The 24,460-nt window shown below is 27.3% G+C and overlaps 2 protein-coding genes across 2 annotated transcripts in view; one reads left to right on the forward strand and one right to left on the reverse strand.

The window, feature by feature from the left end:
- Positions 1-262: 262 nt before the first annotated feature.
- LOC142325981 (phosducin-like protein 1) lies at positions 263-3,286 on the reverse strand. Its single transcript, XM_075367999.1, has one exon. It carries the CDS (start codon positions 3,096-3,098, stop codon positions 2,229-2,231), a length of 870 nt encoding a protein of 289 aa, XP_075224114.1. The 5' UTR covers positions 3,099-3,286; the 3' UTR covers positions 263-2,228.
- A 210-nt stretch (positions 3,287-3,496) lies between these two features.
- Positions 3,497-24,460, forward strand: part of LOC142325982 (type 1 phosphatidylinositol 4,5-bisphosphate 4-phosphatase) — a 104,423-nt gene continuing 83,459 nt past the window's right edge. Inside the window, exon 1 of the mRNA XM_075368002.1 lies at positions 3,497-3,623. Coding sequence (XP_075224117.1) covers positions 3,548-3,623 — 76 coding nt within the window. The 5' untranslated portion in view covers positions 3,497-3,547. The remainder of the gene's footprint in view (positions 3,624-24,460) is intronic.

Raw genomic sequence — 24,460 nt, forward strand, 5'->3', positions numbered from 1 at the left:
CAGTATTGTTACATTGACATCATTCAACAGAAATTATTCTTTTATAGAACCTTTATTAACAAAGAAGTTCAAAAATAACTATTAGAAATGTTTCTACTAGCAGAAAATTTTAATACATTGTTCTATTTACAGATTTTAAGCTAGAATAATCTCATTTAAAATTAATAAACTGCCAAAAAAAAAAAAAAAAATAGCATAATAAATAGCATAAAATCAATATTAGTAAACTATGGAAAATAATTAGGCCTATGCCTAATATTTTTAAAAAAATTTATCTGAAAGTACAATATTTTACTTTTCCAAAAAGCAGTACTAGAATGATGTCCGGCACCAGTCGACGCCTGCCTATAAAAATAGATAAAAAAGACTTCAAGAAATGGTCTCTTTTATTAATGTAGTGCTACTAGGTAATGTTTATTTTAAGATTACACTGAACTATGAAAGAAATTCAAAATTGAAAAAATTAAAGGTTATAAAAATACTTATTAAAAATTATCAGTTTTTTTAAGAAGTATTTACTATTATCCTTTTTTTAATAATATTGATCTTATGTGATTTATTATTCTGATTTTTTTTTTTTTTTAGTTAACATAAAAATATAATCTGAATTATAAAATCAGCCTGCATGAAAATGGTCCTTGCTTTTGTATATCTGTAGACAAACCACTTAAGATATAATTCATGAAAAAAAGTTAAAAATTTAACATGTAAAGATAAGTAAGTTTTGCTTCTCCATCAATGTAAACATTGAAATGAATGTGCATCTTTCATAACTTTGTCATGTAGCCAGCCGCTTGTGGTTGTGAAGTATATTCTTGCGATCTGCTAAAATACAAAATCAAATGTTCTGGTACTGCAAAATTTATGAGTGAATCCTTGATTGTAGGTCTATATCGATCGAAAATACGATTACTGAATGATTGATAGTAGCATTTTACAACGGATCATTCTCTCTTGCAAATTAAAATTAATAATTACTATACATTGGGCGTTTCCTTTTTCTTAATAGAACATGGTAGGTAATCTAAAATGTTATAAACCAAAACTGCTGCAAAAACATTTTAAAACGAACTGAATTAGTAATAAATATATAAATTTCAAATGTACCAAGAAAATAAAATGAGTTTATTAATATTTTATAATTATTGTAATTTGCCTGATGGAACAAACTGCAATAATTAATTTATACATCTTTTGAGAATTTAATTTGTTTATGTGCATCTTGTCACATTATTTCAATAATTTGAATAAAAAATGATTAAATTTTAACAGCAAGCTAAAAACTGCATGTAACATGAGAAGATAATAATTTAAATACACCTATAGAATTTAAATTTATATTATTTATTTATTTTTTGGACATTTAGAACGTAACATTGCAAATTATTTGCTATACGCAGAAGAATGGCCACTACACAATTGCTACATTATTAAACTTTTACAACAAATATGCACACTGTTCTAAACTTAATAAATATGTCAACTGGCTTTGATAAACATAAATTTAATTCATCTGACAAAAAATAAATTACACAACAGTTTACAAGTAATAACAATTATTCTTGAAATTAAATAAATTACAAAACACAGTAAGGGATTCCCTTTTTAAAATTTACAAATACAGAGTGCTTGTAATAGTAAAATACAATATAAAGGAGTCATCCAATAAATTAAGTCTAAGGGCTGTCCTATTGTAAAAAAACAGACAGGGTAAAATTTAATTTGGCACAAATTTTTCTATCACTATCTGATAATAGTGGGTAATGTATATTTTTGCAACTAAATGCTTTATTACAATATATAAGTTTTTCACAATAAGTCTGTTAAAGTGGGTCGCGTCATTTTGTTCTACATGAAAATATAATGATGTATCTAGTTTAATTCACTGCTACAAGTATGTGTATTATACGCTCTAACGTTGAACAGCACAATAGGTTTTTTACAATCACTTTTCTAAATTGAGTGTTCATGTCATACATACACTTGGACGTATAAAATGGAATTCAGAAAGTTATAAATATATAAAAAAATATTTACAAAAGATAATGTAACATACAAGAATTATCTCCTTAAAATGTAAAAACATCAAACTGCAAATAGTAATATCCAAACTAAAAAAATTAAGATCAACAAATCTTCTGCACTGTCACTGAATCAAAATCATTTAGTAAAACTTCACTGATGAAATGCAAACAATAATTTTGAAGTTTAAGAGAAATTTTGAATAATTAATCTAAACCATCACTGTCACTGCTTTGTTCAGATTGTGAAATTATTTTTGGTACACATGATTTATCATTTATCATACCATGTTCAATGAGGTAATTTTCAACATCACCAGCAAAAAATTCATCCCCCAATTCATCAGTAACTCTGATAAAATTACCAACCATTTGCCCCCCTTTGTAAATCAACAGAGCTGGGACACCATCTGACTTGAAATGACTACTCATTCCTGCAGTTGAACTGACAAGTTTACAAAATTTAACATTAGGATATTCAGTACTTAATTCTGCCAAACACTTATTCATCATTTTACAACCTGATATGTTGTCTTCATAAACGTGTACAACAACTGCAACAGATTTGTTTTCATTATCCAGAGCTTCTAAAAATTCATCACCATTTCTGAGATGAATCAATTTCCCAAAAACTGGCAGCTTATTAGACAGCATCTCATTCATTCTCTGCTTGCGATACTGTTCTAAAAATTTATCCGTAAACATCTCATCAAATTCTTTTTCCAGTTCACCTATTTCTTCTTCCTCTTCTTCTTTAGCCGTTCTACAAGTTAATGAACATTTCTTTATTAAACTAAGACGTCCTTTTTCTTGTTCGGATCTTTTTTTACTTTCTAACTGTTTAAATCTTTGCCAATCTTTTATAACACCTTTTGGACCAGTGTTTGAAGAAACCCCATTCCACTCAGATCCATTAACAAATGACGTTGAACTACCATCAGATTTACAACATGATGAAGCTCCTTCACTTGCATTTTCCAATTCATCATCAGATTCTTCACCACCACTACTACTACTACTGCTGCTACAATAATAATGTTTTTTCTCTCCTAAAATTTTATCCTCTAACGTCGCCATTGCTTTTATACAGAACACTCTTCAATTACGTACGACGATCTCCTTAACATGAAAGGCACTCCGACTTTTAAATAAATTAAAAACAACCACAACGCACAATTACATAAATTGTTTATACACACAAATATTGTCAATAATTTAAATTAATAAAACTCACAACAATGACAATCAGCTGACCATTGCACTAAGTCACACAAGTATACCAACATGGTAGCGCATACGACGTATCATTACTTTATATAAAGAGTGGTCTCAAATGCATAAACAACAATAAAGCTCTAATAATATTTCCATTATTTAAGAATTGTTATTAAAAATCTTTTAATAACTTTCTATCACTATTTTTTTTCAAATTTGTTTGTAACTAATATTTAGTTAATTGTGGCTAACCTGATCGGTTTCGGATCCATTGTGGAAGAAGAACGAAGTCTGTGTCGTTGTCATCTAATATGCCGACGAACGAAGATAAAGAGGAGAGAAAACCCCTCCTTCAGCAGGAAAATACAAATTATGCCGGAGTTGGAGGTAATAACATATAAATATATGTTACATTTATTGTAAATTTTTTTTTATTATTACTTTACTATAGTATTGCATTCAATATAGCCTGAGTTTCGAAACCTGCAAGTTCTCTTGTTCGGTAGTACTTAGTTTGATTATACGATTTTGTCAATGTCCAGTTATATAAATGTTTGCGTAGTTTTATTTCAAAAACACTTATTACTCTCATGTTATAGTAACAAGTTTTACTATCTTCTACGACTATTAATTCTGTTATTACGTAACATTTTATTACACGACCGATCTCTGTAGACATTCCCATACTAATTTTAGACTTATCAAATATAAAAATCATTCTTGATAGCGTTTTCGCATATTATTTATCCCTTTTATTATTTATTAAATTTGACTTTTTTTGTATTGATTTGTATGATTTTATTGTGGCTTGTATGTAAGTTAATAATGCGAAGGCAAATAGGATGTTAAAGCTTAGAACTGATATGTTTTATTTATTTGATTTTTGTGGTCAATTTAATAGAATAAAGACGTAATAGCGTAGCAGAAGTTTTTGTAAATGTTTAAGTAGTTTGAAAGTAATAAATGGTGGATGTGCAATCTTGTGTTTATACATTTAATGGTGTACTGAAATGTTTATTTGTTCACAGCTAAGTTTTTAATAGTAGGCTAAAATTTAATATTACAAAATACAAATTTAAAAAATAATCTCATTACTATTTATTATTTGATTTCTACTTCTCAATGTAGTATTTTTTCATTAAATTATTACAACAAAGTTATTACTTTATTGTTATCAATTGATTGGTTGTGAAAGATAAACTAAATATAAAGTGGTTTTATTAAGAGTTTGCTATGTTTAGTAAGCAGTTTGTTTTTTAAATCTCTGCAAAAGTTGTTTAAGAATTTTTTAAATAGTGACTGGTTAGCGATTGTGTTATTTTTGTTATAAATAATGAAATTCGTGCTTATGAATTGTTTAGTCTAACAATAAAAGCATTAGATTGCCACATGTATTTATATGCAATTATATTTTTTTGCTTATATTATTATATTTTAATGTATGTTTTTGTTTTTGATGTTACTCTTACATACTTAATGTTGGCTAATTTATATTTTTATAAACTGTACTCTGATGCTGTTGGAATATTAAGTGTGATCATTCATAATAATTTGTGAATTTTAAATTATTTTATGTAAAATAATTTAAATATACTAAATATAGGTATTATATTTTTTAAAGAAAAGACTCTTCTTGGAGTTACACCTTTGTGATTCTAAAATAGTTTACTCTTGTGATTAAATTAAATTTAACTTTGTAGTATATGTGTTATAAAATGAATGAATTCCCGAGTTTTCTCAGATAAATAAAAGTTATATCTCATATGTTAAATTTTAACAAGGTGTTAAAATTAACACCTTATGTTATTTTTAACAAGGTGCTTTGATACCAGGATTGTATTAAATATTTTTAGTTAAAAAATGAGTTTTGTGACATAAAATTCATTAATAACTTTTGTTGAGCATACATAACAAAGCAGTCAACTACATTATTAAACTAACTGCTATCAGATAGATACATTGAAAAAATGTTTCCCCAACAATTTTTTGGAAATAAGTTTCAAAAGTTCTTTGTATTTAATAAAATATGTATGTTAATATAATAAATTATGTTGTATTCATTAATTAATACACTTTTTGTAAAACAATGTTAATGTTTCAGTTTTTAGTGTATTGCAATCTTGCTCTTATGATGTTTAAAATTGGCAAGTTGTAGTTAGTATCTGTACAGGTTTCTGAAGTGGATGATTTGCAAAAGTAGCAATATGTTATTTTTGGTACTAGAGTATCTGTGGGTGAAAATCCCAGATTTTAACCCACAAAGTGCTCTGTGACAATTTTATTTGATGCCTTCTATTATCAAATAGCTTCCAGAAGGTTGATGGCTGTAATGTGAGGAAGGTAAACTATCAATAGCTAAAGCCACATTCAAATGACTTTTGAATTTAAAAAAAATACAGTATGTAGTTCACTACATGCTGCTGTCATTAATTATTGCTTGTGACTCGTCGATGATACGTATGATTGATACTTATCAGTCTTAAATATTCTGTTTCTAAGGGTGTTTGGATTTTGGTTCTATGCTTTTATGTATAAGCAAAGGTGAGAAACACTTAGTTTTGCTAGGTATTTGATATGTTTTTATTTTTAGCTATTCAGGGCAGTCTCACTAGTAAACAGCATGCTTAATGAAATCAGAAACTTTTCTAGTGATAGAAAATCATATATTATGTCCATCACCCAACAATCTTAAAAAAAAAAGTTGAAACTTGCTACACTTGACAAAAAGAAGGAATTAATTTATTAGACAAACATCGTAAATTAAGTGTTATTTGTTTCTATATTTGAAGGATCTTCCTTCCACTTTAACATGGGTTACATTAGCACCAGTGCTACTTGTAAAAATTGCTTTAGGTAGTGTCTCAGAAGACGGTTCCTATTTAATTTGAAAGTGAGGAGTCTTTTATTAATCACAATCTTCTAATTTGTAATCAGTGTTTCATCCAAAAAATATTATAAATGAAATTATTGAGAATTTTTTTTTTTGAAATGAGTTATTAGTTATAAATAACTTACATCCATATTTCTTGGAATTTCTCATGTCTAATGAAAACAACCGTAACATGTTACAATGATAATTCTCAGTTTCAGCAAAATGCCTGTTAACACTATCTGTATTAACATATTATTTGTCTATTATGGCTCATGGTCTATAAAATTTTCTTCCTTTTTTAATTTTTTTAAATGAGCAGTGTTTATTATATTGTTCTAATAGTTCTAATAATAGTTATTATGATTGTATACCCTTTCAGTTCCTTAGTGGGTGTCACTGTGTTAATTTCTGCTAACATATTGATGTCTAGAATTGTTTTTGTACCATAAAATATCATTACTTTAATTTTTTCTTCTAATAGATGATGTTTTAGAAAAAATATGTAACTTTCGGTTAAGCTGATCCTTTCATTTGCAAATATATGAATAAGTTTTGTATCAGGGCAAATCATTTAATAAATGTAAATGCCAAAATCTGGCATTATAGAGGTTATGTAGTTTTGATTTTGTGTTTTTTCTTATATAGTTTATTTTTTTTTACTGTTTTGTATTGCATTAAATTTTATATAAAACATCTTCATTGTCTTTTAAATGTTGAATATAAACAATACTCACAAAATCTGTCACGATTTTTCATATTATTTTCTTTTTATTCTGAAAATTTAAGTTTTAAAAATAGATGGATGTAATTTTTCTTTGCTGTTTACTAATGTAAAAAAATTTTATTGTACAAAATTTATAAATAGATCCCTAAATGGAAAAGCTTACTAGTTCTAGGAAAAGGGTTAAACTTTCATTGTTTACCAAAAATGTGGTGGTTTGTTACAATATGGATTAAAATTATTTAATTAACTGTTTATTTTTGAAGCTGTTGCTTTTTCATTTGAATTTGTGCTTCATTGTAAAAATCTGCAAAAGTTAAGGTTACTTTTCCTACAAGCTTTTTTTCAATAAGCATGTTCATTAATTGTTAGTACTGGAAAGGAGTATGAATAGAAAAAAATATGCATGATTGCATTTGGTACCTTTTTTCTTCATAATCGCATACAACTGGATAATGGTTGAGATATTAGAAATTTAAAAGTTAATAGTATATAGTATACAGTAATAAATAATTATATCCGAAATTGATTATTCTGTGTGTGCTATAAACTTTTTCATATAATTATAAACTTTTTCATAAAATTATAAATTTTTGTATTTTATTTCATGTAATAAAATAAAATAATTTGTTAAATAAAAGTTGACGTAAACATGTAAAATAGTTTAATCTTTTTTTTTGTGAAAACAAAGCTTCTCTTTTATTAATTCTATATGTATTTTAGGCCAACTGGAAAGATATCCAGTTGTTTATTTTCATTTATTTTAGATAACAAAACAGCTGTTGTGTTAGTGTTGTGGTAGTGCTCTAAAATCCAGGTTTATTATCCGTTTAAAGGTATAATTCTTTTAATTCAATTTAATTGTGTGATTTTATTTTGGTAACATTGTTTAGTGATTGGATTAATTCCATTTTCTCCTGAATGGACAACCAATGCAAAAAACATTTAGCAATTGTAAATTGGACTTTTTGTGTGTTTTCAGATTATGTAGTCTTGAAATAGATGAAAATAGCTTTGAAAAGAATAATCTGGATAATCTGCACATAATAAATATTGATGATCTACATATCTATTATGTGTCTACTGATAATTATTAATTGTTTACTCATGTCCAATAATTGTCACTAATTGCAGAATACAAACGTGTATTAACAGTAAAATAACAATCTTACCTGTAATATTTAATCATTTATTTACCAAAACCAATATTCTCTTAGTTTTTATTTATATGTTGGCTTCAGCATGGAAATCTCATTGCCTGCCAGAAGTGAAAAATCTAGCAAAAACATTATCTTTAACTTATTTCATTTAGCCATTGGTCTGGATTATAAAACTTAAAGAATTTTTCACTTAGTATTCATCTAAATACAATGGAATGCTGTTTATCCAGAATTGATTTCTGCAAGGCCAAATCAGGATAATCCGAAAACAAGAAATTGGAAAATTAAAAAATGTTTATCATAACTACTGGACACAACATTATACTTTTTAATGGGTATTGCATTTAATAAAAAAATGAAAATATAAAAAAAGTATATTTCAGTAAAATTAAAAATTTACTCTGAACATATTGTAATAAAAAACAGACAGTGATATGTTTTAAATAATCCAATGCGTAGAAATTTGCTAATTAAAGAATCAGAATTTATAAAAATTATCTGAAAGAAATTAAAATATACTATCTTATTGTTTTATAAAAAAATTTATTTAAAAAAATATATTAAAAGAAAAACTTACAAAAATGTATTGAGAAATTGAGTTACAGATTTAGATTGGCAGTCAGTAAACATACTGTCTATACCTTAAAAAAAAATAAAAATAATTTTAATCCGTACTTGCTTTAATGTTGATCCTCATTTAAAAGCTGCAGTGTCGCATAATTATGTTAAACAATGAATTTGTGTAGAGTTGCATTATTTTTGTCGCTCCAACAAGTCCATAATGATTTACAAACATTCATGAGCTTTTTTGTTTGATGGCTGGGATACAAATGCCTTCTTCAACCGTTAGTTGATCATCTTCTCATATAATATCTATGATCTTGTTGGTAAAAATTTGGTACTCTAGATCGTTTTCATTGCTAATGATCTGTGCACTGATTCATCCGTTGCTTCTGATGTGAAATTCTTGAAGTTGTAGTCTGTACGCTGTATCACTTTGCAAATTTCATTGTATTCTCATCATGTTCAAGATTCATTTCATCAGTCTTGCTGGGCAATGTTTTATTTAAAATTTTATTCCACTTTTAATATCTTTAATCATGCAGCTTACATATTCATTATTGGCTAAAATAATTTTTTTTTCCATTTATTCTTTGCAGTAAAAGCATTTCAGGGAAGCTATAACCCCTTGATCCATTTGTTTTAAAATGGATGTAACTTTTGAAGGTAGAAACAGAATTTCGATTTTATGGGTTAGCCTCTAGGAATCGTCAACAGGTATTACTTCAGAAGATGAATGAGAATGATGTGTATAGTGTAAGTGAACTGTAGTCTTGTACAGTCTTAGGTCTACCATTTCTGAGATGTGTGGTTAATTGAAACACAACCACTAAAGTTCACCAGTATCAGTGATCTTGTATTCAAACCAGTGTAAAAGTAGCCTTTTTAGGATTTGAACGTTGGAACTCTCGACTTTGAAATCAGCTGATTTGCGAAGACACGTTCACCACTAGACCGACCTGGTGGGTTAGATGTATTACCTGTTTTCAAAAAAAAAAACTTCTACCATATTTCTATGAATCTGCTGGTATTTTTTTTTTAACTTCTGATGTGAAATAATTACCTTACCAATATAAATAATGTTGTAAGTCATCCATGCCTCTTCTTGGTTTTAGTAAATATCTGGAGGATTTAAAAGCATGTAGTCTTTAGATTTGTCTTTCAACATAAAATTTAATTGATGATGCTCAATTGCATTACCATTAACCGACAATGTCACATGTTCTTTAGACGTTTTGTAGCTTGGAGGTGATTCTTTTTTAGAAAACTAAAGTTTTCTTAGGAATGCCTTTCCATTTCATCTATGTTGTAAACAAAGTTTTAATGATAGTCTTTAAAAAAAAAATCAAACCTCTAGGTTCGATGCATTTTCCATTGTATTCCTGGAAAAATCACTTTTTTACTTAAGTATTGTGATAACAATAAAATCTCTGTTTTTAGATTTCAATGGAAATATCTGTTTTTACAATCTCTGAATCCATTTTGAATAGTTTTGGCATGACGTCTGTATGTACATATCTCGCATAAGTCAAAAATGATTAGCTGTAGGATGTTGAAATTTTGAATTTTTGACTTGCAACATCTAGTTGTGTACCTCCCCTTTTGATTGCAATTGACTGGACCAAAAGTGTACAAAATAGCCCAAAATCCAGAAATTTGGATTTTGGACTTATTCATAACTGCAGTAATAAGCCCTCCATTGAGATCTTTTCAACGATATTTCATAATTGGTATTTTCATTGGTTCCAGTGTTACAGCCAAATAAAATTTTAAGTAATGAAATATTTGGATCTTATAAGGGGAAGGAACATCGATTCGAATCTGACTTCATTTTCTTTTTTTTTTAAACTTTTTTTAATTTAAATATATTTATTTATTAATAATTATTAACCTCTCATTGTAAAAAAGTTTTACAAATAATAATAATTCAGTAACAATAAAAAAAAAAAAAATATGAAAATATCAGAAGTTATTAATGAAATAAATGTTTTATGTACTTCTCATTTTAAAAAAAAAATGTATATATGCAGTTTAATGGGCACGAGGAAGTCATATGGTATCCACATGAGATTTTGTTTTAAGAGTTATGACGCATAATTCACCTTGGTGTCTCCATTTTTTTTTTGTGTGAAATAGTTGATAGTTGATGTTCTTACTTCATATTCACCTTCCAATGGTTTATCTGATATGCATTTTTCAAAAATTTCTTTGATAAACCTTTTCTTTCATTGATAAATAAACTTGCTTTCATTTTGTTGCAGATGTAATGTTAACAATATAGACAAGTTTGTTAAAAGCATTAGGGTTAAATTATATATATATATATGGGACTCTTAAGATCAGTGAATCTTAAGAAATTCACTGAATCTGTTTTTATAGAGGTTTAATGGTACAGGCTAAAAATATCCTGGCTAGTAAAACTGTTTGATTTCATTATTAGTCATGAAAATTGTGGGCTACCATCAAAAGTTATAAAACTTAGGCAAAATAAAGAATTCAATAATGCCAATTGTTTTGACTTACTGGTATATCCACATCATAGCAAAAATAAATATTACATCATGCTTGACCAATTAATGTATTTTCAGAAGTTAATTTTATAATTAGTTTAATGCAGGGCCTAATTTACATAGGTTTTGTGCTATATGAATTGCAAAATGATCAGTTAATAAACCCAATAAACACAAAGATTGTTAAAAATACATTCTACATAATACATTCTATATAAGCTTATGGAAATCTTTATTTGAGTAGTATTTTAGATTTTTTAAATATGGTATTCAGTTTTTTTAAATTAGCTAGTGCCAATATAAGCATTCTGAATAGTTGGACATGCGGAAAGTTGGCATTTAGGTAATTGGTATCCTACTGGTTATGGATAAAGAGTTTTAGGCAGCCTTATATTATTATGCTTTCTAACTGGATTCCTAATAATAGATTGTTTAGTTTTATTTGCCTTTGTAAATGGAGTAGGAGTCTGCAGAAGAGCCGAAAATTAAAAAAAAATTACCTGTAATATTTGTGCCATATTATTCATGAGTGCACTAATTTCTGTTTGTATCATATTCCAAAATTCAGCCATTATACACCTGCAGCTGAGCTGAATCCCATAATCATTGAAGCGATTCCCTCTAAGGACACTTGAATACTAGGCCTAGAATACTTGGCAGCCCATTGAACATAATTCATGGCAGGAATAACAAATTGCTTAAGCTCAACCTATACCTTTGAAAAATTTATTGTATAGAACAGTGTTTCTCAACCTTTTTTTTATGGCGAACTGGTAAAATTATAGAAAAATATACAAGAACCGGCAGATCCTTAGCTTAGATTTTTTGATGAGCAGAAAAAAAATACTAATGTTTTTATATTATTACTAATTAAATTTACATATACATAATAATTAATTAATATCATTTTTATCTATAAACAACAAAACAATATGTAAATTAAAATATATAGAGAAGAATAGACCATATATAACAGAGCAAAATAATTTTAGGAATATCACATCATTCGTCGATCTAGATGGCAAACAGTGGTGACTCTTTAATACTTTTTATTAACTGGTATTCAGTATTTTCAGATAAGTGTTTCAATTCAAAAACTAATCGTTTCATTTGAAAGAGGAATTGATTTGATCTGATCTGCAGCTGAGGGTCCAAACATTTTATTGTAAACATTAATTAACACTGGTTTAATAAACTTTTCTCTGGTGTGAAAATTTTTTTTGGCATTATGTAGTGCAACTAAATATGAACATTTCAATTGTGATTTATTTTGAATAAAAGTTTCTTTAAATTTTTTCTTTTGGAGATTAAATTCTTGTTTTTGTTGTCCATTATATTCTAATTGTTTCTGTTGTAATTCGGGATGTCTTGATTTTAATGTCGCACCATTTTGGATGGTTTCATGGTATCATTATTCTAAATATCCTTACATATTATGTACATTGTTTTCCATAGAATCTGGCCAAAGTATAAAACCATATATCAAGTACTTATTGATTGCAGTGTCTTGTGAAAGCAGATTTGTTTTTCTTGTTTGTTGAACATTCTTTTTTTTGTTTCACTTGATTTTTCTATATTTCCATTTCCCGGAGTAGAACTTTCAGTGCGGTAAAAATTATGTAAAGTTCCTTGTCTTTTTTTACTCATTTTTAGATGAAAAACCTTTGTGTTTTTGTAATAATTAAAAGTAAACCACTTCACTATAACACTAATAGTCGACTGCGTAAAGTAAAGAATGTAGTTGTAAATGTAGTATTTCAATAAATTTAACATATGAGCAGCTAAATCATAAAACAAAGGTACCACTAAAGCTGCACTCTTTAGTGCGGCATTGTTTTGATATTTTCTGCTACTACATTTCTTGTGTCATAGGATAGTTTATTGTTGCTGATTAAATTCATAGAATACAATGTATTCAATAAATTAAATATGCACTAGTATTCGCCATTGTATGTGTACAGAACATAATTAAATGATTATAATATATAAATTTTATATTACTGTTATATGTATTTTTTAAATGTTCATTTATTTTCATATTTTTAAAGTTTAATTTTTTTTTGTGGGCCAATTTGTTCAGGGACTTGTAGCATTATTTCGTGGATACGTGGTTGAGAAACACTGGTATAGAAGATCAAATTTATTTTTGTATTGTATGTAGTTGCCTTTGTTTTTCTAAATAAGCTGTTGGATTTACACAATCTCATTTTCAAAAGTTAATTGAAAATTCATAAAATCTAATTTGCTGTAACAATTAATATTAAACAAATATACCACTACTTATGATTTATAGTTTTTACTTCCTTAACAACACTAATAAAAGAAAATAAGAAATATATAATAACTTGTTAACATAATGGATCACATTTATAAAAACGTTAAACAATACTAAGGACTTAGCCTGAAGTCCAGTACTAATTGTAATATTAAAGCTTATATAATTATGCTATAAAGGTAATTATTTATATAAAATTATCATTTTAATAAGAAATAACACATTTAAAAAAAACTATTTGTATAAATTTAAAAATAAATTAATGAACCACCAGATAGAATATAAGAGTTGGATCTACTTTAATTTGCAACGGGATAATAATGAAAAGGGATATTTAAAAACAACCTTCATTTATTGTGATAAATATAGCCTGTAACAGATATTAATAGTGTGTCATTATGTATATTACATTTTATTTGTTGTATTGTATATAATTTATTTTAACTTTATTAAATATATTTATACAACAGATTGATGAGGGTACCCTCAAAAGTAATGTTTCAGATTAGGTAGATTTACCAAAACTTATTTTATTATTCTGTTTTGGTGTGCAGGATTATTAGTTTAATTACAAACAAAATTTCCATAGAAGTTTAACAAGTTTTAAATGTAACTTGCAAAAATTAGTCATAGCATACTTCAAAGATATAATGGTCACATGTATTGTATGATTATGATTCATGTGATTATAAATTCCATTTTTTCTTTATGTTTATAATAATAGTATTAGTATTTAATTAATTTCTTTAAAAAAAGTAATTAATTTCTGTTACTTATTTAGAATAGCTTATACAATTAAAATGATTATAAAATCAGGAAGTTATTGATAGTCTGGTTAAATATTAATAAATAATTAAATCATATGAATTGTATTATATATTACAATATTTTAATATAGAATACAACTATTTAATGGTTTTATAATGTAATAATATAGTTAGTATATTTGTTGTTTTGTAAAGCTATGACAGCACTTTTGCACATTCAGAATTAGGTTAGTAGTGATGCACCATTGTGCTTTCGATGCGACTGCTGCTTGACTGTGTACGACATCATGGACTGCATATGTTATGCGGCGGCCTTACGTCATCGAAAAAAAAAATTGCCAAGGGACATACAGCATGTCCTAGGAAATGACAAGAATGTACTAGTTTCCAGATATTGTTACTTCTAAGAAGAATTAATATTCTTAATAAGATTTAACCCTTCATAAAATTTAATATTATTTTTTTATTTGTGTTAAGTATACTATCCTAATTGTTGTACTTATTTTATTATTTCAGTTTTATTTGTATTATTATCTTAGTTTTCATATTTGTTTTAACCCTATTTTACTAATATTTAAATATCCGAGAAGGAGTCATTATTTTGACAGGGCGATGATAACGTGAAAGCATTTTTAGGTATATGTATACTACAAGCATGAAAAATATATGTAAGCATTTTAAATTAGATAGTCAGTAGTGGGTTTATGAATAATAAATAATTTATAATATAATTTTAACAATTTATAATAATATAATGAAATTAATTTTTTTTTAAATTGATTTCTTTGTCTCATACATTTGTTACAGAAATATATATAGGAATCGACATATCAGTTTTATTGTATAAAATTATCTGAGTAAATTGAGAATAAAATGTATCTTGACACTGTTTTTATTTTTTTGTCAATAGAAGTTGATAAGATCACAAAAGTTCTTTGTTAATATTGATTAAGCTAGACGCAGTTTATTCCCATTATGCTACACTGTTTCTTTCATTTCATGAGATAAATAAATCTTTTTCTTGAGTTTGTGACTCATTGATTTAATGTATATTCTTAGAGATTTATTTATTAAGAATAAATAAGTAAAATACTTAGATTACTTTACATTTTTCTGAAAATGGCCAAACTTATTGTAGTATTTTTTGGCTAGACAAACAAAGGACAGTATTTTTGTGGCTAGCCATGTGTGTCTTTGTGTTGATTTCTAAAATATCTTATATTTATTAGCAGATCAATTTTTTTATTTATTAAACATTTCAGTCTGTTCAGACCTATTTCACTAGAAGACCATTTTATATTTATAAACTACTTTGATCATTGAAACCATTAATCAAACTTAATCTTCAAACCTTAAATCTGCATAAAAGCATCACTTCTGAATTAAAGAATAATGATCTTTGTTCTTGTAATTTATGTATAAATAGAGAAATTAATAAAACAGTTGTCATTACTTCCAATTGTTAGATCATAATCAGCTTGATACAGATACATTATTGACTGCACTTAAGAATATTGCATTATATTTTAATGATTACGGATAATTACTTTGACTCTTTCAGGTTCAAATTTACATCATTATATAATCATTAAACTTACTGTCAAAACAGGAAAACAATAATGAACTCTTGCTTCTTAACTTTCTTAGGTTCTATTAGCTCTTTAAAAGAATTTTCCAATAGTAAAATGTGATTTAAGTATTATTATACAACATTTTTTTTAGGAAAGGAGAAATGCAGTGCAGTTGTTTTGATCAAGTTTGAATTATTAATGAAGTTGATTTATTTACATATTTCAAAACACTGTGGTGCAAGAATATATCGATATTATTATCGTAATTATCGATTTTTCCTTGTAATCATTTGTTTGTGTTATGTAATTCTTTTTTAAATCTTTCAGTATTATTACAAACTTGTTTGATGGTCTTACAATGCTCATTTATTTGTTTACATACTTTAATCCTTGTTTTCACTTGACTTTAATATATATATTAGGTAGAGAGTAGAACAGGCAGTTATAAACATAATTAGAATTTTAAAATAGTGATATACCGTGAGCAGTAATGAAGAATTGTCAACTATAAAAAGATAACTCGTTTATTTACATGGGTTTCTTGTTAATATTTTGTTATATATGAAATTACAATTTTTCTGTAGAATGAAAAAAAAGGTATTCATAAAGAAAATAATAAAATACCTCAAACATATATTCATATTTTTGTAGTTTTCAGTTTTTTAGAACATTTTAACATAACTTATTGCCATATTGTTTTTAATTTCGTTTTTTTTTTTGGATTTTTTAAATTATAAAAATAAACCATATGTTGTATACTTACAGCTAAGGATATAATTTTGCTTTTTAACTAGCCAAGCAACTATATTAGTACCTCTACAAACTCGGTGCTAGTTATGAAGAATTTTTATTCAATCTATCCATTTCAATGAAAATGTAATGAAAAATATGTAATGATGCCATGTTTTCATTTAGTGTGTTATTATTTATCAGATCAGATGGTTTTTTTTTTAAACAATATTATAATGTATATTGGTTTACTAAGAGTAACATAATACAGCTTAACTATCCTTTGCAGTAAAAATATTGTGTAGAAAATTGATTCTGACAAAACACAACACACAGAATTTCACAAATTCAGTGAATTGAAATTCATTAATAAGTTCAAACAAAAAACAGTTGCTCATAACCTAGCCTATATAAAAACTAATGAAGGAAATTCAATAATTACAGAACATTATTACAGATTACATAATAAAATCAGAGAGTAGATTTGTAAAAAGTACTAAAAGCTGCTCTTAGGCAAAAATTTCAAACTTCTAACAAATATACCTTCTGTCATCTACATTAAAAACACAACTCAGATGAATAAACCAGACACAGCAATTACTTTAAAATTGTTCATATATGAAGACCACAGAGCAAAATATACAATTTTGCACTTATCTCCTTTCATATTGGTTGATTCAGGAAGAACATAATAAACTTTCAATACATGTTCTACTGGTGAAAATAAAGAAGAAAGCTCATATAAGTATGCGACTCTTTGATTGGCAAAAAATTTTGCCTTGATTTGTGTATCTTTGGTAAAGTTAACCCAGACTGTGTATAAGTCTTAGGATCTCCCTTTATCTAAAGGGGTAAATTTAGTAGTTTTATATAAAATCTGACCTAAAAAATTGAAAAATAGGTCCCAAAACTGTATTTTTGGTAGTTTTCAAGATATCTGGAATAAAAGACAAAAGATTGGGGTTAAAATATGCACTCTTTTTATATTTAACATAAATAACTTTGTTAAATGGGTAATAAACATGTAAAAGTTGTAGAACAATACTTGTAATAAACAGAACTTGTATAGAATTTGATTACGAGTGAAATGATATGAATAGAATCTACTAAAACTATACTTGTTAACTATGTTAACTACTTTTTTTTTTTTGCTAAGATCAAGAGATATTTGCTTAATTTCTTTTGTTATGAGTTATGGTAGATGAAAGTATACTCATATTTGTACTGAAATTCAGTTTCTGATGAAAATCAACTACTGGCACCTTGAGGGCATAATTCATGTTGATTGTCATTAATCTGAACTAAGATGAAAATATTTAACCTGTTAGCATACTTGCTCTCATTTAATCTAGGCTCCCAACATTGTATACAACTTACTGTTTTTGTTTATTGAAAATATCTGTAAACCTGTTGTGACCACTAATTGTTTTGCCATTGGAAAACACATTTTTATCTAATCTTGTCTTCAAACATGCAAGTGCATTCACAAATGTTTTTTTTGGCTATGTCCTATGCATTCTAATTTTGTTATTTCCGTATCATTTTCATAAATTTGTTGTTCAAGCATCTGATTTGAATCTGTGTCAATGAGGTAAGGAACATATCTAACAGTGTAATGCTCAAGAGATTGGAAAACATTGTCCTTGCTCTTTGCACTTTCATTCACTGTTTACTTTGGTATAATTTACCTTACAATCATTTCTATGGAATTTTGATTTTTCTATTAGGACCAAGACAGAGTTTACTTCTGCATCAATTACACAACCCGTACCTACATTTGCAACAGTTACAATTCCGTTCAAAGAAATGTGCCCACATTTTTGTTACATGATGTTTATGCACCAGTATTAATATTCCTGTTGCCATTCAGTTCAGCGGCCCCTTCCTCTATGCTATCTAAACATACTTCTTTATAACTGGTATACGAATTATCTGTCAAATTCCTTACTTGAACAAAATTTAATTCATGCCTTTTGCAAGAGGATAACGAAAAAAAATCACAAAAATTTCTAGTCCTCCAAGATTTATTTATAATACATCAAATTAAAGGTAAAATAAGGGGGAGGGGAAGAGATATGAAACTGAAATAGTTTTTTTTTTGTCCAAACTTGACCTAACTTCCTTTAATCTAGTTTCAATAACCATGGTACTGGATAAGGTTATAACCTTGTGGATATTGTTGTAATGCTTATGATAAAAATAACACTAATTAACAAATATATTAATTGTATTATAAATTAGGTTTAAATACTTGTTTAATGCAAATATAATTAATGTTTGTTTAATAATTAATTGCTGATGTTATTACATTCTTTCATTTAAAAAATTAAATGATTTAGTATTTACTGATGTAAATTTTCTTTCATTTATTTTTTCATGAATAAATTTTGGTAGACAAAAAATTGAATTATTAACAATATATTTACTAACAATTAATGCATTATTAGAAGTAGCACAGAGACTTTGTTTATTGAACTAATTAGCTGATAGGTTGATACGATTATTGATTATTTTATTGTCTGGCATTACTTGTCAACTATTTTTAAAATTCAATCTTCAACAGATATTTTATCATATTAAAAAAAGAAAAGAAACCAGACTATTGACCTTGATAAATTAAAAGAAAAAAAAATACATGTGAATTATTGATGAAGAGAATTGGTGTATGACCATGAAGGCTATTTACCATGCCTACTTGACTCTGCTTTTTTTATCACTAGATAGAAATATAATGACTTTTAATAGTTGTATGTTCAGCATTTCAGCTTTGTTTATTGCATTTTTAAATAAACTATATTGCATATTATACAAATGTGAAATTTCTTTCAGATTACATTTATTAAGCCTATTTTTAGCAGATTTGTTAATTCTATTGTAAGACTTTTTTGTAACTTAAATATGCAAATTCTCAATATAAAAAAATAATTGTAAAACAAGTGCAAGAAACCAGAATAATTTTAGCAATACATTGTTCCATTTAGGGTTATTGGAGATGGTGCTGCTAAGATTTAAGGCTAAATTGTGTAAGTAAAAGACACATTGTTCAATCAACTATGAAACGTTTCTCCACTAAATAAGCCATTAAGTAACTTACAAATTAGATTTCCAGATTTTATGTTCCTGTGCTTAAATAACAGTCAACATTTTTTTTTTTTTAATTGGCCTCTACCATTCAGCTAAAATGGATATAGCTTTAGGTTCAATAGAATAGCACCCATTCTCATTTAATTTTTGCCATTTTTTATCATGTCTTCAGTCTCACAATAATTTCTTGATTTAGTTCAGCTTTTCTTTTCACAGTTGTAATTTTTATAAAGGAAAACTGCATCAGTAATTTATAAATTATTTTTATTAATTGGAAAAATATATTGAAAACTTATTTACATTGTGATAAAAGAATGGTGAGTACATAAAATTAAAAAAAATATATCTTTCTTAAAATATGCTTCCTATCAGCAGAGAAACTTCAGAATATACTAACTTTCGTAGTACTTTTAAAAGTAATGAAGGATCCTTGAAATCCTGAATTTTAAGATTTTATCATTGGTATTTTCACACAAAAATTTATATTTAAAAAAAATCAAAATCTGTGAATGTTGTTCATTCTGAAAAATTACAATGGAAACAAAAGAAAACATATACTGTATTTGAGAAATAATTGCAGAGTATACCATTTTTATGTGATTGTGTAATAGAATTTGTTATTAAACTAGTTCTATTAAACAAATATAACAGTAGGTGTAGTGTTTTCACAAACATTCCTTTTCTGTTATGTTTTAACTTGTAAACATGGCTGAGAGAGAGCTGCTTGCTTCTGTTTCTGTTATTTAATAAAATAACCCCTAAACACATGTTAGGAGGAGTAATTCCAATAAAATAATACTTGTTTAATTTATTCAATTTTTAATTTTTAAAGCCGCTGATAAATTTTAAATAACTTAGAATTAAATTTTTGCTCCAACTCAAAAAAATAAAAATTGACTGATTGAAAAGTTATTTAGTATTAATCTTACTGTTGTAGTTTTTTTTAAATTATTTTATTTTACATTTTTTAGTTTATATTTATAATATATGGATATGCCTACAAAAAATGCAGCCTGTATTGAAAAACATTAAAAAAGATGTGAAGGCAAAAATCATATTTCTTATTAACACTAAAAAAAGGAATGTAAGGAAATGATATACTGAAACCCATGCATTTGATCATCATACATAAAAATAAAAAATAATTACATAAAAAAAATTGCATACGGTTTAAATTTTGAGCCCTTTTTATAATCAATCATAATTTTACTTATCGAGCAGAATTTTTTTTTTACCATTATATCTATTTCAGTTTGATGTATTTTAGAAATTCAAAATTAATTTGCGTTACACTGATATTATAAGATGTGATTGGGAATTTTTAAGACACCTTTTAATTGTAACAAAATGGTAGTACTTACAGTCTGTTGTGATGCATTTCCTTCAAAGTAGACCCTTTTTGACTTTTCTTTCTTTAGGCCCTCCTCTCTTTTAAGGTTGTTAAGAACCTTCTCCATATTTTCCTGGATGTCTTCAATTGACCTAAATTGGTCCCCTTTCAGCGAAAATTTCATTTTAGGAAAGTGGTGGAAGTTGGCAGGGGCTAAATCAATGGATAGGGGGTTGCAGAAGCACAGGAATTTGGATAAAAAAATTATGCAATTGAGAACACATGATGAGTCGGTGCATTGTTGAATTGGGGGACCCAATTTTTGTCTTGCCAGTGCAGACTTTTTCTTACATACATTTTTCTCGCAAACGTGGAAGGATACTTGTGTAATATTCTGGGTTGACCATCTGACCTCCTAGGGACAAATTTGTTATGCAAGATGCCTGTGGAATCGAAGAAATCCACCTACATTTTTTTTCTCATTCGGTTTGTCGCACCATTTTCGGTCATGGTGAGTTTTTGACCCCTACTCTACTATGATTATGCCTTTGTTTCTGCGTCATACCAATAAACCCATGATTCACCACCTATAATTACTCTGTTTAACAAATCTAGGTAAGTTTATGTCCGATTAATGAATTCTTTGGAACTTCAAGTCTGTGTTGGTTGTTTCTGTCGGAAACAACCGAAGAATGAATTGCATGGACACTCGACGCAGGTTCAAATTTTCAGTTAAAATTGACTGAATCACATATAAACTTAAATTTAGTTCATCAGCTACCTTCCTAATAGTAAGTCTATGGTCAGAGTATATTATATTGCGAAGTTTCACAATGTTTTCATTGATTTTTGAAATGGAAGGCTGGCTGAACTATGAGTCATATTCAACTGCTTTGCAGCTAGAAAAAATATTGGCTCTGATATTTCAAAATATTAATATTTCGGCATTAGAGCTCCATGTTAATTGGCAAAACCAGGTCAAATGGGTTGTAGTGAGGAGAACTTCATAAATTACTTGGCAAAAGAAAGGATTGCTGAGGGGTCTAGGATGCCACTTGGGTTTTCCCGGTTTTTGTTGTTTTGTATTCATGTTTTTTTTTTTATGTTCTTGCATTCTTTTATTGCATGTTGAAGTCAACTCTCTCCCTTTCGGGTTGGTAGTGAATTTCAGTTCCTTATTTTGTTATTCAGTCTTGTTTGAGACTTAGTCTAGATGTGTTTTGTTTTGTTTTCTTTTCTTGAGAGTTCTTAATGATAGTAGTACACCGATGGGAATTTAACACGTGATATTCACAGTGGTGGCATCCTGACTGAGGCAAGAGCAAGGCTGAGAGTTGCCTTTTGCCGAGGTTTTGAAGATGGCCTCTAGTAAAGCCCATAAGGGCTAGGTACAGATAGCATCTAGTAAAGCCCATAAGGTCTAGCTACAGATGGGATGGTGTGGTGGTCGAAACTGGTACACAGAGGGTGTCTTCCCCTATGGGGTCAGGATGTTTTCTAAGAGTTCATAAATCTGTGAAGCTAATTCCCCAGTTTTCAAACAAAATTTGACACAAAACTTGTTCCTGTTTTTTATCCATTTTGTGAAATTAATCTGCTGAGAACAAAAAACACGTCTTTACTGACCAGGATGCAACTCTTTACTAAACAAAGATATCGCATCTTTTCAGGACATTTCAAGGATGAACAGCTTCCCCTTCCACACCTGCAGGCAAACCTCCCCTCTCCTAAAATGATACAGATTATAATACACATTCCTATCAATGAAAAATATTCTAGGTAGAGAAAATCACACTCATTCCTTGTTTTCTTTGTTTTAGCTTTTGCTTATAAGCAACATTTTTTCTTGAAATTTATTTGTGTGCAAGGTCAAAATTTATGGAAGCATTTTGAAAAAAAACTGTTACATTTTCTATTCTTATTTTGAGCATTTTGACACCACTTATATACCCTGATTTAGAAAGCAGTTTAAAAAGAGTTAAAGAAAAATCTCACATTTTTTGAGGATGAATAGCAGCTCTAAGTTTCTTTTGTTCATTTTAATTGGAGGATTTATAAAATATAAAAATTGTTCATGTAGATAATTCAAAGGTACATCTTATTTATTTATTTGCATAATGTTTTTATTACTTAGTTTGAATTGTTGCAGTATTATTATTTATAGACTGAAGTCACATTGATTTTCAAATATTTTCATGAACTGCTTTCTAAATCAGGGTATATAAGTGGTGTCAAAATGCTCAAAATAAGAATAGAAAATGTAACAGTTTTTTTTCAAAATGCTTCCATAAATTTTGACCTTGCACACAAATAAAATCTTCAAAATAATAACAAAACTTAAAAAAAAAAAATGTTTAAATTAAAATAAATCTTAAAAAACTATTGTAAATAAATACTGCTTGTGGAAAGGATTATGTGTGTGATAGTATTATTATAATTGTTGCAGTATTATTATTTATAGACTGAAGTCACATTGATTTTCAAATATTTTCATGAAAATCTTCAAAATAATAACAAAACTTAAAAAAAAAATGTTTAAATTAAAATAAATCTTAAAAAACTATTGTAAATAAATACTGCTTGTGGAAAGGATTATGTGTGTGATAGCTATTAGTTCTCTATCTCAGTCTTTCACTCTTCAGGGCATCCCTAAAGATTATGAAGTGAGGATTTCTTTTTTAATTATCCCCTGGAGAATAATATTCTTTATTATAAAAAAAAAGATTTGATGTCAGTATGTCAGAAAAAAAGTAAAAACATAAATCACAATATCCTGTGATTAATATTGACCTTCTTGAAATAAGTCCACTCTTAAAAATAATTTATTGTCTTGAAACACTTTGAAATAAAAATTCCCTTAGACTTGGCAAGTAATTCAGAGAATACTGGAATAATGTAATCATAAATTTAAACATTGTTACTGATGGCATAAACAAATATTCTAATGATTTGGTTATGTTTTGTCACAAATTTAACTCATTAAATATTAAATTAGACTAAAATTGCCAAAAGTAATCAAGCTCCAGCAGGATTCTTTAAAGCACAGAATATTCAAATTTCTCCTAGTTAAAACATATTTTTGTTTCTTTAATGCAGACAAAACATTTGCCAGTGGGAATAAAAACAGTATGAAAGAAAATCTCCATTTATCAAAATAAATTTTTAAAGATTATTTTCCAAATAAAAAAAATTAGTTGCTTTGTTGAGACAAAAAAAAATTATTGATTTTTGTACAAATTCTATTTAAATAAATAAAAGGGTCTATGGTGAGAATAGTGTTTGCATAAGGCAGTTGAGTTGAGGATTGTTTTAGATTTTGGCAGGGTAACCATTCCAGGCGAGACTGCTAACCAGAACCTTAAGTAATTACTTTTGAAATTAATTGATTGTGTGGGGTGTTCTAGTTAGATAAATAAGAAAACTGTTTGTAAGAGTTATAATATCAATGGTAATTTAAAATATGTGGACATTATCATTGTTGATAGTGACAAAATATTTTTTTCATAAAAGTGTTGGTAGTCAGTCATATGTAAGATTTAAATACCCTGATATGTAAGATCAGTTTAATATGTAATATCATGTTTAATACCCTGATCATATGTAAGATTTAAATGTATCTGTAAAATAATAGTGGGTTTTTAAAT

Source organism: Lycorma delicatula, chromosome 6 (assembly GCF_047948215.1).
Source record: "Lycorma delicatula isolate Av1 chromosome 6, ASM4794821v1, whole genome shotgun sequence".
NCBI lineage: Eukaryota > Metazoa > Arthropoda > Insecta > Hemiptera > Fulgoridae > Lycorma > Lycorma delicatula.